The sequence below is a fragment of the Hyla sarda genome, chromosome 5, assembly GCF_029499605.1.
Source record: "Hyla sarda isolate aHylSar1 chromosome 5, aHylSar1.hap1, whole genome shotgun sequence".
Lineage (NCBI taxonomy): Eukaryota > Metazoa > Chordata > Amphibia > Anura > Hylidae > Hyla > Hyla sarda.
In genome coordinates, this window is record NC_079193.1 from 208,362,876 (window position 1) to 208,377,892 (window position 15,017).

The 15,017-nt window shown below is 40.2% G+C and overlaps 1 protein-coding gene across 1 annotated transcript in view; it reads right to left on the reverse strand.

The window, feature by feature from the left end:
• Positions 1-6,024: 6,024 nt before the first annotated feature.
• VPS4B (vacuolar protein sorting 4 homolog B) overlaps positions 6,025-15,017 on the reverse strand; it is a 34,022-nt gene continuing 25,029 nt past the window's right edge. Inside the window, exons 10-11 of the mRNA XM_056521005.1 lie at positions 14,578-14,718; positions 6,025-7,356 (exon numbers count right to left, since the gene is read on the reverse strand). Of these exons, the coding sequence (XP_056376980.1) occupies positions 7,255-7,356; positions 14,578-14,718 (243 nt within the window). The 3' untranslated portion in view covers positions 6,025-7,254. The remainder of the gene's footprint in view (positions 7,357-14,577; positions 14,719-15,017) is intronic.

A 15,017-nucleotide genomic window follows, 5' to 3' on the forward strand; every position in this document is an offset into this window, starting at 1 on the left:
CAGCGCTGCTGCGGGGATCCGATCATTCATAACGCCGCACGGAGGTCCCCTCACCTTCCTCCGTGCGGCTCCCGGCGTCTCCTGCTCTGGTCTGTGATCGAGCAGACCAGAGCAGAAGATGACCGATAATACTGATCTGTTCTATGTCCTATACATAGAACAGATCAGTATTAGCAATCATGGTATTGCTATGAATAGTCCCCTATGGGGACTATTCAAGTGTAAAAAAAAATGTAAAAAAATGTAAAAGTAAAAGTAAAAAAAAAGTGAAAAATCCCCTCCCCCAATAAAAAAGTAAAACGTCCGTTTTTTCCTATTTTACCCCCAAAAAGCGTAAAAAACATTTTTTATAGACATATTTGGTATCGCCGCGTGCGTAAATGTCCGAACTATTAAATTAAAATGTTAATGATCCCGTACGGTGAACGGCGTGAACGAAAAAAAATTTAAAAAGTCCAAAATTCCTACTTTTTTAATACATTTTATTAAAAAAAAAATTATAAAAAATGTATTAAAAGTTTTTTATATACAAATGTGGTATCAAAAAAAAGTACAGATCATGGCGCAAAAAATGAGCCCCCATACCGCCGCTTATACGGAAAAATAAAAAAGTTATAGGTCATCAAAATAAAGGGATTATAAACGTACTAATTTGGTTAAAAAGTTTGTGATTTTTTTTAAGCGCAACAATAATATAAAAGTATATGATAATGGGTATCATTTTAATCGTATTGACCCTCAGAATAAAGAACACACGTCATTTTTACCGTAAATTGTACGGCGTGAAAACAAAACCTTCCAAAATTAGCAAAATTGCGTTTTTCGTTTTAATTTCCCCACAAAAATAGTGTTTTTTGGTTGCGCCATACATTTTATGATATAATGAGTGATGTCATTACAAAGGACAACTGGTCGCGCAAAAAACAAGCCATCATACTAGTCTGTGGATGAAAATATAAAAGAGTTATGATTTTTAGAAGGCGAGGAGGAAAAAATGAAAACGTAAAAATTAAATTGTCTGAGTCCTTAAGGCCAAAATGGGCTGAGTCCTTAAGGGGTTAAAGGGCATCTGCATCGTAAACAACGTATCCCCTATCCACAGGATAGGGGATAAGTGTTTGATCGCAGGGGGACCGACCGCTGGGACCCCCCGCGATCTTCCGAACGGGGGCCCTCGCATTGCCGCGCTGTACACTGGCTAATGCGCATTGCGCGAACGCTGCACCCCCGCCTCTCCCATACAGATACATGTAATGTTGCAGCCAACATGCCTCCTGCACAGGAGAGCCACGGCCCTGTGCAGGAGATCATGGGGGTTCCTAGTGTTTGGACCCCCCACGATCAGACACTTATCCCCTATCCTGTGGATAGGGGATAAGTTGTTTTCACTGCATATTTCCTTTAAGTCAGAATACCTTATTCCGCCTTCCTCTCTCTTTTCTCACTTATAGTATGCTTCATTGTCCATTCCATTTGTGAGCAATAACTACTTGGACCTCTTATTTTGGTCCACAAAAACATATACCTAGGCCCTTATCCCTACATTAGGTACCCACGTCTTTTACATGCTTTATTCAATTGGTATCCATTCTTTGCCTGTGAGCAACAATTTAACCCCTAGGGGTTATAAAACCTCTTTATAGAGGTTTTAATAAAACATAACTTTTATTACAGAAATGTAAAAGGTGAGAACCAAAAACACACAATTAAAACCACTGACCATGAATGACGTCACATGTGACAAGCCTGACCGCCTGACCTGTTCAATGCTCTCCCAATGCATCTCTAAACAGATGAGTCCCTACATTATGTATCTCTAAGAATCAATTAGCTGGTGATTATGAAGGCCTAATAGTCCAGACCTGTGGTGCACAGCAGTTACTGGGCATGTGCAAAGTGCTTGCGATACATAAACACGGAATAAATCAGACATCCTATCAATTGGTGATGTCACTCTCAGTAGTGACTTGTGAAAGACCGTGTGCTTCACAAGTCACTACTGAGAGTGACATCACCAATTGATAGGATGTCTGATTTATTCCGTGTTTATGTATCGCAAGCACTTTGCACACTGCCCAGTAACCTGCTGTGCACCACAGGTCTGGACTATTAGGCTTATAATCCCCAGCTAATTGATTCTTAGAGATACATAATGTAGGGACTCATTGTTTAGAGATGCATTGGGAGAGCATTGAACAGGTCAGGCGGTCAGGCTGTCACAGTGACGTCATTAGGTCAGTGGTTTTAATTGTGTGTTTTTGGTTCTCACCTTTTACATTTCTGTAATAAAAGTTATGTTTTATTAAAACACATACCTATAAAGAGGTTTTTATTAACCCTAGGGGTTAAATTGTTGCTCATTTTGATACCTCTGTATGTGTTTAGTGGCTTTATGTTGGTAGTTCCATTCTTTGCCTCTGGCACCAGCAGCGCTTGAGAGGAGGGACCTAGAAGCCTCAGGGTTTTCATCCACAGCCATTAAAACATTTCTAGTAGCTCGAAAATCATTTACAGTCAGAACATATTCTAAGGTTCGGAGAATTTTCCATAACTGGGTGCCTCTAAACAAAATTCTGCTCCTGGTGTTCCAGATATCTACTTTTTCTGGATATGAAAAAGAGCAGAAATATAATACAGGTACATCTACCTGCTCTATCATCTTGTCATTCTGACTTGCTGTCTAACAATCTGTTGGTTAGAAGGTTCCTTAAAGCTAAAAATCTAAGGCCACTTATTTATGCTTTAGTTCCTTCCTGGAATTTGACCATATTTTTAAAGCATTTAATATCTGCTCCGTTTGAGCCCATGGAACAGGCAGACTTAAGATACATTTCCTGGAAGATGGCCTTTTTCATTATAATATATTCTTCATGGAGAATAAGCGAGCTTCAAGCTCTTTCCTGTAAGCCAACATACCTGTTATCTGTCTGGTGCTTAGAATTGTCCCTTCGTTTAGACCAAAAGTTCCATCACAGTTGGCCTATAATCGAAAAATTTTCTCTCCCTGCTCTTCAACCTAATGAAAGGGATACGTCTTTGAATTTGTTGTTAGATGTAGAGAGCAGACTTAACCTACATAGACAAAGAAGAGGTTAGTAAGTCTTTCATAGCCAGATGGATAAAAGCTATCATATCTGAAGCCTACGAGATAGAGAGCTTACCATGTTATTTAAGAGCCCCCTCCTGCCCTTAAATCTTTTTTAAGAGCTTTAAAAAGCTTTTGTGATTTCCGTCAGGAGAAAGTGAATGTTCCCCAGCAGGTGCTAAGTCGCTGAAGCCTCCAAGAGCTGTGCCTCGCCATGCCCCGCACACACTTCTTGAGCTTGGTCTCCTGCCAGGCCGGGAGGAGACCGAAATAACTGTTTGACTTTCACAGGGGACAGAACAGAGCCACCTAGTGGCCATTTTATCAATCACATTAAAATATATAAAAGGTTTTTATTTATATATTAACCCCTTAACGACAATGGACGTAAATGTACGTCATGGTGACGTGGTACTTAACGCACCATGACGTACATTTACGCGCCGCCATAATCGCGAGCACCGGAGCGGGGTGCTCGCATCATGCGCGGCAGGTCCCGGCTGCTATCAGCAGCCAGGGACCCGCCGGTAATGGCGTACATCTACGATTGTGCAGATGTCCGCCATTAACCCCTCAGATGCCGTGATCAATACAGATCACAGCATCTGCGGCAGTGAAGTACTTTGAATGGATGATCGGATCGCCCGCAGCGCTGCCGCGGGGATCCGATCATCCAGCATGGCAGCCGGAGGTCCCCTCACGTGGCTCTGGCTGTCTCCCAGGGGTCTTCTGCTCTGGTCTGAGATCGAGCAGACCAGAGCAGAAGATCACCGATAATACTGATCAGTGTTATGTCCTATACATAGCACTGAACAGTATCAACAAACAAATGATTGCTATAAATAGTCCCCTATGGGGACTATTAAAGTATTTAAAAAAAAGTAAAAAAAAATGTTAAATAAAAAAAAGTTAAAAAAAATGTGAAAAATCCCCTCCACCAACAAAAAAGGGTAAAAAAAATATTTAATACACCTATTTGGTATCGCCGCATGCGTAAAAGTCTGAATTATTAAAATATATTGTTAATTATCCCGTACGAAGAACGGCGTAAACGTAAAAAAAAAAAAAAAAAAATCCAAAATTGCTGCTTTTTTGTCACATTTTATTCCCAAAAATTTATAAAAAAAATTTTATAAAAAGTTAAACCTAAGCAAAAGTGGTACTGATAAAATCTACAGATCATGGTGCAAAAAATTACCCCCTCACACTGCCCCATATAAGGAAAAATGAGAAAGTTATAGGTGGTCAAAATAGGGCAATTTCAAACATACTAATTTTGTTAAAATGGTTTGAGATTTTTTTTTTAAGCACAACAATTATAGAAAAGCATATAACATGGGTGTAATTTTAATCGTATTGACCCACAGAATAAAGAAAACATGTCATTTTTACCGTAAAGTGTACAGCGTGAAAACAAAACCTTCCAAAATTAGCTAAATTGCGGTTTTCTTTTCAATTTTCCCACATTAATGTGTTTGGTTGTGCCGTACATTTTATGGTAAAATAAGTGATGTAATTACAAAGTACAATTGGTGACGCAAAAAAACAAGCCCTAATATGGGTCTGTGGATGGAAATATAAAAGAGTTATGATTTTTAGAAGGCGAGAAGGAAAAAAAAAAGAAAATGCAAAAATAAAATTGGTCTGGTCCTTAAAGAGTACCTAAGTTTAACCCCTTAAGACAGCGAAATGGTCATTACCGCCAACTTTAGTTAAATGGTTAAACTTATTGCTAATCCAATAGGGCTAAGGATGTAGATTTCAGGTAAGAATTATCTAGGTATTGTTCTGTATGATTTGATTCATCCACTGTATGACCTTGTGGCTTTTGATATACATTAGTAATTCGATTTTGAGAGTAATCACTATACAGTTGGTCTACATAATCTCTAGGACACCATACAATTATCACGACACATTGTCTTCTTCATGCTCAATCTTCATATTTTCCTAACTATTCTTAGGTGATTATGTCATCACATTTTTTCTGTGATTTGTTTGGTTCATCTATTTATCCAATATCATTTTGGAATGGATTCTTCTGAATGTATACTTGACAAACGTTGCATGTATGTACTAGATCTAATAAAGACGAAGATTCTGCCTTTGGCTGTATGGGCATGCTGGGAGTTGCAGTTTGGCCTCCTAGTGGTTGCCACAGTAAAGATCGTTTTACTTTCAATTCCCCCCCCCCCCCACCTGATCCAGTATCCAGCAGTCTCCAGCGAAGATCCAGGGTCCCCAGGTATCTTCTCCTGCAGGTACCGTCCTCCATCTTCTTCCCACGATCCCCTCGACATCCAGGGGTGGGCAGAACGGGGGGTTGCCATGGCAACCCACTGTCCTGCTCTGCCATTGGTCAGGATCAGTTCTGACCAATGGCAGGAGATAGGAGGAGATCGCAGCTCTGCGACCTCATTCCTAGCCCTCAAGATGATCGGGGCTGTCCCTGACAGCTCCGATCATCGCTATTTTCCGGGTGATCGGGTCACCAGAGACCCGAACAGCCCGGAATAGCAGAAAACCGCATGTCTGAATTGACATGCGATTTTCTGCGATCGCCGACATGGGCGATGTGCCTGCTGAATGATTTCAGCAGGCATCCCGATCCGATCCCCAACCGGCTAGCGGCGGGGATCGGAATTCCCACGGGCATATCCATACACCCTCAGTCCTTAAGGACTCGGGATGCAGGGCGTACGGATATGCCCAGCGTCCTGAACAGGTTAAAGCATTTGACGTCAAAATTTCATTTTTATTTTTTTAAAGCAAAGTGACCCCTTTTTTATTTATTTTTTTAAGAAACTGGTATGCCTGAAACTGTATATTATATATTTATTATTCTACAAAGAATATAAAAGCTTTGCAAAAGCAACACTTTACTGTTGCAAATAAAAATGGAGATGTTTCCTGTACAAAAATGGGAAAATGAATACACATGTTCAATAATGAATAAAGTTTTATTGAGTGTACAAGAAGACTCAGCAGCCATATGATTTTATGTATAAACCGTATGTAAAAGTATTGACACAACAAACAAAACAAAAAGCATCCCATTGCCATTAGTGCCACAAAGAAAAAAAAAAAGGAAAAAGACAAGAAACAACAATGTTTTAACATGCTTAATGAGATTAGTATTTAAGATCTATATAACAATGCATTTGTATGAGGAAATTGATGAAAAAAGACAAAAGCCAAGGAATTAACTACATTTTGTTATCACAAATGTAACCATTTTACTTACAAGGCACAATGTCAAATTTATTACAAACCTTTTAAAAATACATTCATCTAAGAGAATTCATACATATACTGTGTATTTTTTCTAGCCAAGAATTGAATCAAAGCATCTACAGTATATAGAATATGAATTCCTCTCACCTGACAAAATCCCTTTAGGTACGGTACTAGGGATTGCAACTAATCTGTTAATGTTTTTATCCTCTGAAATTTGGGGTTGGGGCAAACAGTCAGAGGTCTCCCCCAATGAAACAGTAATTCAACTGTAATATCTTGGCATGTGATCAACTTAAGTGTATATACTTGTAAATGTAAAAAAATATATATACATATAATAAACTGTATAACAAGCTAAACAGCTGAGTTTCCCCAGACAAAAAAAAAAAAAACTCACAAAAGTATATACATCCATATATTACTGTATTTTCTTGAAAATGAGTCCTAAGGAAACTTGAAAACTAAATATTTTATTTAATCTCAGAAAAAAAAAACATTTTCATTTATAATAAAACACTACAGTTAATAACTAACAAGTGTTTCTTAAAGGATTCATTGCACAAAATAATTTTTTTCTGTTTTTCTCAAATTAAATAGTGGAATAAAAATGTTACTTTTACAAGTGCCAATCATTTTCTTCACCAGCTGAACAAAATCCATTTACACTATATGCATTATACAATGCTGGACTCTCTTTAGAATGCCTGATTGTGAACCTACAGTCTGAAGAGCGCATAAAGAGGTCCTATTGCCAGGACATGTCTGCAACACAGTGAAAACGTTCCGGCAGAATACAAGAGAACAGTTTATAGAATGCATCACTTGTGAGATCCAATTTGCTGGCAATTCATTTTGTAGTGCCATGTACAGTAAGAATATTTATTAGAGGAAAGCTATCGAAGGCAACCTTGCGAGAATTCTTTTCATTGAGCTTAACCTTCCTGTCCAAAGTCTTCTGTGAATTTCTTCAATTTCTGCAAATCCTGATCATTTACAGTAGGTTTGGTGCTCGCTAGTGAACTCAGCATGTCAGACTGAAAGAGAACAATTTATAAATCAGAAAAACTTCAGAGTCATGAGACTAGGTATGGAGATCAGTTAATACAAGATATTATTTTATTTCGCATGAATGTGTTAAAACAAAATATATAGTTTTTCCCTTATCCATAGGATAAGGGATAACTAGCTGATCGGTTGGGGTGGCTGGATGACCATTCACAGTCTACGGGATTTCCGAACATTGCAGAGTTTGGCACCGAGCAATATTTTATTAGTTTCATAGAGAATCCAACACATATACAAGTATAATAAAACACATATATACATATACATACACCCTTTAAAACATTTATACTGTGATAAATTAGCCAACAAAGTAAAGGCTTGCAAGTATTAAAGGGGTATTCAAGGAAAAAAATTTTTTATATCAACTGGCTCCAGGAAGTTAACAGATTTGTAAATGACTTCTATTAAAAAATCTTAATCCTTCCAGTGCTTATCAGCTGCTGAAGTTGAGTTGTTCTTTTCTTTCTGACAACAGTGCTCTCTGCTGACACCTATGCTTGTCTAAGGAACTGTATGAAGCATTAGAGGTTTGCTATGGGGATTCGCTTCTACTCTGGACAGTTCCTGAGACAAGCAGAGGTGTCAGCAGAGAGCACTGTTGTCAGACAGAAAACAACTCGACTTCAGCAGCTGATAACTACTGGAAGGATTAAGATTTTTTTATATAAGTAATTTACAAATCTTCCCAGAGCTTTAACTCCTTGGGGACGGAGCCCATTATAACCCTAGGGATGGGAGCATTTTTTGCACATCTGACCACTGTCACTTTAAGTATTAATAACTCTGGGATGCTTTTACTTTTCATTCTGATTCCGAGAGTTTTTTCGTGACATATTCTACTTCATGTTAGTGGTAAATTTTTGGCGATACTTGCATCATTTCTTGGTGAAAAATTCCCAAATTTGATGAAAAAATAGAAAATTTAGCATTTTTCTAACTTTGAAGCTCACTGCTTGTAAGGAAAACAGACATTCCAAATAAATTATATATTGATTCACATATACAATATGTTTACATCATACAGTTGACATGTTTTTACTTTTGAAGACACAAGAGGGCTTCAAAGTTCAGCATCAATTTTCCAATTTTTCACACAATTTTTTAAAAATCTGAATTTTTCAGGGACAAGTTCAGCTTTGAAGTGGATTTGAGGGGCCTTCATATTAGAAATACCCCATAAATGACCCCATTATAAAAACTGCACCCCTCAAAGTATTCAAAATGACATTCAGAAAGTTTGTTAACCCTTTAGGTGTTTCACAGGAATAGCAGCAAAGTGAAGGAAAAAATTCAAAATCATAATTTTTAATGTTTTTTTTAAACCCAGTTTTTGAATTTTTACAAGGGGTAATAGGAGAAAAAGCCCCCCCAAAAATTTGTAACCCAATTTCTCTCGAGTAAGGAAATACCTCATATGTGTATGTCAAGTGTACGGCGGGCGCAGTAGAGGGCACAGAAGGGAAGGAGCAACAATGGGATTTTGGAGAGTGAATTTTTCTGAAATGGTTTTTGGGGGGCATGTCGCATTTAGGAAGCCCCTATGGTGCCAGAACAGCACAAAATACCCACATGGCATACTATTTTGAAAAATACACCCCTCAAGGCACGTAACAAGGGGTACAGTGAGCCTTAACACCACGCAGGTGATTGACGAACTTTCGTTAAAGTGGGACGTGAAAATGAAAATTTAGATTTTTAACACTGAAATGCTGGTGTTACCTCCAACTTTTCATTTTCACAAGGAGTAATAGGAGAAAGTGCCCCACAAAATTTGTAACCCCATTTCTCTCGAGTAACGAAATACCTCATATGTGGATGTAAAGTGCTCTGTGGGTGCACTAGAGGGCTCAGAAGGGAAGGAGCAACATTGGGCTTTTGGAGAGCAAATTTTGCTGAAATGGTTTTTGGGGCATGTCGCATTTAGGAAGCCCCCATGATGCCAGAACAGCAAAAAAAAAAAAAAAAAACCCACATGGCATACTATTTTGGAAAATACACCCCTCACAGAATTTAATAAGGGGTGCAGTGAGCATTTATACCCCACTGGCATTTGACAGATCTTTGGAACAGTGGGCTGTGCAAAAGAAAAATTCAATTTTTCATATTTACGGACGACTGTTCAAAAAAAAATCTATCAGACACCTGTGGGGCGTAGATGCTCACTGTACCCTTGTCACTTTCCGTGAGGGGTGTAGTTTCCAAAATGGGGTCACATGTGAACGGGGTCCACTGTTCTGGCACCATGGGGGCTTTGTAAACACACATAGCCTTCAATTCCAGCCTAATTCTCTCTCAAAAAGCCCAATGGCGCTCCTTCTCTTCTGAGCATTGTAGTTCACCCGCAGAGCACTTTACTTCCACATATGGGGTATTTATATACTCAGAAGAAATGGGGTTACAAATTTTGGGGGCTTTTTCCTATTACCCCTTGTGAAAATGAAAAATTTGGGGTAACGCCAGCATTTCAGGGCAAGGGTGTTAAGGCTCACCATACCCCTTGTTACGTTCGTGAGGGGTGTAGTTTCCAAAATGGGGTCACATATGTTTTTTTTATTTTTTTTGCATTTATGTCCGAACCGCTGTAACGATCAGCCACCCCTGTGCAAATCACCCTGTGCAATTAGGCCTCAAATGTACATGGCGCTCTCTCACTTCTGAGCCATGTAATTCTTCTGCAGAGCATTTTACGTACACATATGGGGTATTCCGTATTTGTGTTACAAATTTTGGGGGTCATTTTCTCCTTTTACCTTGAGAAAATGAAAAGTATGGGGGCAACACCAGCATGTTAGTGTAAAAAAATAAAAAAAAATTACACTAACATGCTGGTTTAGCCCCCAACATTATATTTTCATTAGGGGTAAAAGGAGAAAAATCACCCCAAAATTTGTAGTGCAATTTCTCCCGAGTACGGAAATACCTCATATGTGGCCCTAAACTGTTGCCTTGAAATACGACAGGGCTCCGAAGAGAGAGAGCGCCATGCGCATATGAGGCCTAAATAAGGAATTTGCAATAGGGGCGGACCCGGTTACCTACAGTAAAACCCTACAGCATTGTTTCCCAAAGAGGGTGCCTCCAGCTGTTGTAAGACAAAACTACAACTCCCAGCATGTACGGTCTGGGAGTTGTAGTTTTGTAACAGCTGGAGGCACACAGGATGGAATCACTGAGTTAGGAAAGACTCTAGCTCAGTGTTTCCCAACCAGTGTGCCTACAGCTGTTGCAAAACTACAATTCCCAGCATGGCCAGACAGTCAGGGATGCTGGGCGTGTAGTTCTGCAATATATGGCCCTTCAGAAGTTGCAGAACTACAACTCCCAGCATGCCTGGACAGCCTGGGCATGCTAGGAGTTGTAGTTATGCAACAACTGGGGAAGAACAGTTTGGAGACCGCTAAGTAGTGGTCTCCAAACTGTAGCCCTCCAGATGTTGCAAAACTACAACTCCAAGCATGACCAGACTGTCCAGGCATGCTGTGAGTTGTAGTTCTGCAATATCTGGCCCTTCATATGTTGCAGAACTACATGCCCAGCATCCATGACTATCTGGCCATGCTGGGAATTGTAGTTTTGCAACATCTGGAGGGCTACAGTTTAGAGACCACCGTATAGTGGTCTCCAAACTGTGCCACTTCAGATGTTGCAAAACTACAACTCCCAGCATTCCCAGACAGACAGTTCATGCTGAAAGTTGTAGTTTTGCAATATCTGGAGGATCACAGTTTAGAGACCACTGCACAATTGTCTCCAAACTGTGACCCTCCAGATGTTGCAAAACTACAACTCCCAGCATGCCCAGACAGCCTTTGGCTGTGTGGGCATGCTGGGAGTTGAAGTTTTGCAGCTTTTAGAAGGCCACAGAGAAGATCACTTACCGCGATCTTCGCTGCAGCCTTCTCCGTCACACTTTCCGGCTGCTCCTCCTGTGTCAATGCCACCGTCGCTGTTCCAGAATGCCTCTGCCAGTCCGGGTAAGCCGAGCCATGCTCCCCCCCTCACCACCCGTGTTCCCCCCGCCCTGCCCCGACTTCGATCAGTAGGCAGAGCGGGGGAATTGAACTCTAACCCCTCCGGAACGCGGGCAAATAGCTGGCCTGAAATGACCAACGATTTGCCGCGATCGCTGACATGGGGGGGGGGGGGGGGTGCGGTCTGGGGGATGGTGTCCCAGGACCCCCCCTAGGCATTGCCATGGGATGCCTGCTGATAGATATGGATACGCCTTTCGTCCCCAAGGAGTTAATTATTCATTCAATCTATACTGCAGTAACTGAAGAAATAGTCCAGGATGGCAGAAGGGAGTTCAGATTTGCTGATAAAATAATAAAACAAACGCCATCCAGGCCTCATAACAATACAGCCCATAGAAATATACCAATATTCCACAATTAAGCTCAAATCTCAGATCGGCTAGGATTCCACTGAGGTTTTTTTCCCCCCCAGCAAAAACGTCAGGAAAAAATGCTAGAAAAACTGCCACAGCTTTTTCCTGCGTTTTGGCAGTTTTTCCTGGTGTGTGGAAACAGCCAATTTTTTACCCTGTGTCTTCTCACTGCCTTCAGGGTACCACTCTGTGGATCGGATGTTGAGCGCCCGGTCCACAGTGTGTAAGGAGATGAGGAGTGATTTATAGCATCACTACTAACCTCCCCAGGCCGTATTGTATATAGGGGCGCATAGTGTACCCGTGTATACTATACAGGAGCCAGGAATCCCTGCTCCTATAGCACCTTAGGGGGGTATACAGGATACACAGCTATCTATAGATAGCTGTATATATACACTGTATACAGAACATGAGGTCCACTCCTTGGCCTAGGCGGTAACAGGCTGGCATTATTCAGGCTGGGGAGGGCCAGAAACAATGTTGCTCACCCACCCTGATGGTAACATCAGGCTGTTGCTGCTTGGTTGGTATCTGGCTGAGAATAAAAATACGGGGAACCCTATGCGTTTTTTATTTATTCATTCATTGACAGCAGGCCCTACCCCTTTTAGACAGCATCGATACCATGGAAATTGCTAGTAACGGCCCAGATACCGATACTAGTATCGGTACATCCCTAGTTTTTATTAATCCCACTGTTAGAGATGGCCCACCACCTCCCAATTGTCATCTAGTCATTTGAAACCAGGTGGTTGTTAAGCGAAGGGTAAACTGCATTTTGTGAAGAAAGGGACTGGTGACCACTTGGGATCAAAGTTGGAAAGAACAAAGGGTAACATATTGTTGCCATCCCCTATCATTTCTTTATCAGAAGAATATCTGCTGCTACAAATTCTGAACCTTCTTCTGGAGTATAGTGTCAAACCATTAAAGGGGTACTCCAGTGGAAAACAATGGTGCCAAAAAGTTAAACATATTTGTAAATTGCTTCTATTTAAAAATCTTAATTCTTCCAGTACTTATTAGCTGCTGTATGCTCCACAGGAAGTTGTACAATTCTTTTTTGCCTGACCACAGCGCTCTCTGCTGACACCTCTGTCCATGTCAGGAACTGTCCATAGTAGAAGCAAACCGCTATCGCAAACCTCTCCTATTCTGGACAGAGCTGTCAGCAGAGAGCAATGAGGTCAGGCAGAAAATAATTATACAACTTGTTGAGCATACAGCAGCTGATAAGTACTGGAAGGATACAAAAAAAAAAAAAAAAAAAAAAAAAAAAAAAAGTTATTTACTGATCTGTTTAACCTCTTAAGGATGAAGGGCATACCTGTATGCTCTTGTCCCGCTCCCCTTCTATGACGCGTGCTCAGGAGCTGAGTGCAGGTCATAGCGGGGTGGTCTTGACCCGTGGCTAATGCCTGACTTAACCGATCACAGTGATGCCCGGCATAAACCTCTTAGACAAAACCTCTTAGACGATGTGATCAAAGTTGTTCGCGGCGCCTCAAATTGAAAAAAAAATAAAAAATAATCCAGGCTGCTCAGCAGTGCTGATCGGTACACCCGCGGTGAAACTGAGCTGAGAGGACGGTGGGAGGGCCCTTACCTACCTCCTCGCCGTCTGATTGGTTCTCCAAGGCTCCATTCAGCTTAGGCAGGCTGGAGCAATGGAGCACCAATAACACTGATCAATGCTATGCTATGGAATAGCATTGAACAGTGTATGCAGTGTCTGACGATTGCATGTAATAGTCCCCTATGAGGACTATAAAATAATGTAAATAATAACCCCTTGCCTAATACATTCCCTTTTCCCATTTAATAAACATATGTGGTATCGCCGGGTGCTTAAGTCTCTGAACTATAAAAAATATAACATTACTTTAACCGCACTGTCAATGGCGTACAAGTAAAAAAAAAAAAAAAATACCAAAGTCCAGCATTGCTTATTTTTGGTCACTTTGTATATCCTAAAAAAAATGTATAAAAAGCGATCAAAAAGTTCCAGCAAAAAAAGTTCCATTAAACATGCTAATTTTCGTAAAGATTATCTTATATAAAGTATGGACCTACAGAATAAAGATAAAAGCTGTCATTTTTACCGAAAAGGGCACTGCATAGCCCCCAAAATGACAAAAATTTCTTTTTTTTATTTTGCCCCACAATTACCGTATTTATCGGGGTATACCACGCACCGGCCTATAACACGCACCCTCATTTTACCAAGGATATTTGGGTAAAAAAAGGGAGGGGGAGAGAAGGGTCGGCAGCAGGGCTCTAGACCCCCAGGGCAGGCAGGGGCAGAGAAGCTGGCAGCGCTGGCTGTCTCTGCACCTGCAAAGCCGCTGCAGTTCATTGATTTAAAGCGCCCGCTTTAAATCATTGAACTGCAGCGGCTTATCGGCGTATAACACGCAGGTAGACTTTAGGCAAAAAATTTTAGCCTAAAAAGTGCGTGTTATACACTGATAAATATGGTATATTTTTTATTTTTAGTTTTACCATAGATTTTGTGGTGAAATGATTGATGTCATTACAAAGTAAAATTGGTGGCGCAAAAAAACAATTATGTGTGTGTATATATATATATATATATATATATATATATATTTATATTTATTTAATTTATGTTACACACTGTCTCAACGTTATCTGCAACCTCCAGATGGCTGTGGAGCTACTGTTTTTAAAAATTACATTTGTAAGAAAAGTCCCCTATTTTATAAGATTGTTTCTTTCAAATTGACAGTAAATTTAAATGTAGCATACTAAAAAGGGACAAGTGCTAAATAAAACTTACCATGCTAACAACTGGTTCCAATAACTTATTTCCAGGGACATCGATCCACGTCATTTCAATGGCATTAGGATCTCCAGGAGAACATGGAGTAAGTAAATCATTACAAATTACATTGGGATCAAGAGGAGATTTACCTTGTACCTGGTAAGGTTGAAGAAAGAAAAGAAAAAAAAAAAAAAATAGAATAAAAATCAAAATCATTTGGGTTAATTTATATAGCGGTTGCAGCATGTCTTCATAGTCTTCATCTACACAGCTCTTATTTCGCATCATGTACAGATTCATGCACACGGACATTAAAAGCAAGAGTATAGTTTGAAATACTACTTAGAATGTCCCCTAATAAGCCTTTGTGTGGGGAAAAGTAATTAAGTGCCTGTGAACATACAGAGGCTGTAGAGTGACAAAGACACCGCACAGATCATTTCAAATAAATTATC